Source organism: Podarcis pityusensis (genome assembly GCF_964106645.2).
Source record: "Podarcis pityusensis genome assembly, chromosome: Z".
NCBI lineage: Eukaryota > Metazoa > Chordata > Lepidosauria > Squamata > Lacertidae > Podarcis > Podarcis pityusensis.
This window is the reverse complement of record NC_138044.1, coordinates 474396-475515: the sequence shown is the minus strand read 5'-3', so window position 1 is coordinate 475515 and position 1120 is coordinate 474396. Positions and strand designations below refer to the sequence as shown.

Here is a 1120-nt window from a genome sequence, read left to right as displayed (position 1 = left end):
GCTCCGCCTTCCCTGTCAATCATTCAGCGGACCCTAGCCCCGCCTTCCCTGTCAATCATTCAGTGGGTGGGACTAGCTGACCCTGTCCCGCCTTCCCTGTCAATCATTCAGTGGGTGGGACTAGCTGACCCTGGGCCCGCCTTCCCTGTCAATCATTCAGTGGGTGGGACTAGCTGACCCTGGCCCCGCCTTCCCTGTCAATCATTCAGTGGGTGGGACTAGCTGACCCTAGCTCCGTCTTCCCTGTCAATCATTCAGCGGACCCTGGTCCCACCTTCCCTGTCAATCATTCAGTGGGTGGGACTAGAGGACCCTGGCTCCGCCTTCCCTATCAATCATTCAGCGGACCCTGGCCCCGCCTTCTCTGTCAATCATTCAGCGGACCCTAGCCCCGCCTTCCCTGTCAATCATTCAGTGGGTGGGACTAGAGGACCCTAGCTCTGCCTTCCCTGTCAATCATTCAGCGGACCCTAGCCCCACCTTCCCTGTCAATCATTCAGTGGGTGGGACTAGCTGACCCTGGCCCCGCCTTCCCTGTCAATCATTCAGTGGGTGGGACAAGCAGACCCTGGCTCCGCCTTCCCTGTCAATCATTCAGTGGGTGGGACTAGCTGACCCTGGGCCTGCCTTCCCTGTCAATCATTCTGGGATTCAGCTAGATCCGCCTTCCCTGTCAATCATTCAGTGGGTGGGACTAGCTGACCCTGGGCCCGCCTTCCCTGTCAATCATTTAGCGGACCCTGGGCCCGCCTTCCCTGTCAATCATTTAGCGGACCCTGGCCCCGCCTACCCTGTCAATCATTCAGTGGGTGGGACTAGACAACCCTAGCTCCGCCTTCCCTGTCAATCATTCAGCGGACCCTGGCCCCGCCTACCCTGTCAATCATTCAGTGGGTGGGACTATCTCACCCTGGCCCCGCCTCCCCTGTCAATCATTCCTTCATCAACCAGCCTGGAACTCCCAGAGGGAAGCCTGTGATGTCACAAGCGCCTCTGTGACCTCACAGGGCAGCCCGTGGGCGGGGCTCCCTGGCCCCGCCCCCTTGGGGACGCCCCTCACTCCGCCGCCATGCGGTTCGCCAGGAGGAGGGACGTCCGGGAGCAGATTGACGGCCTTCAG

The 1120-nt window shown here is 60.4% G+C and overlaps 1 protein-coding gene across 1 annotated transcript in view; it reads right to left on the bottom strand.

Annotated features, from left to right (window-relative positions):
* Nucleotides 1–943: 943 nt before the first annotated feature.
* The window catches only part of LOC308468809 (zinc finger protein 618-like), a gene marked incomplete at its 3' end in the record, with an annotated part of 46575 nt that continues 46398 nt past the window's right edge, over nucleotides 944–1120 (bottom strand). The window contains exon 12 of the mRNA XM_080991221.1: nucleotides 944–1114. Within this exon, the coding sequence (XP_080847347.1) occupies nucleotides 944–1114 (171 nt within the window). The remainder of the gene's footprint in view (nucleotides 1115–1120) is intronic.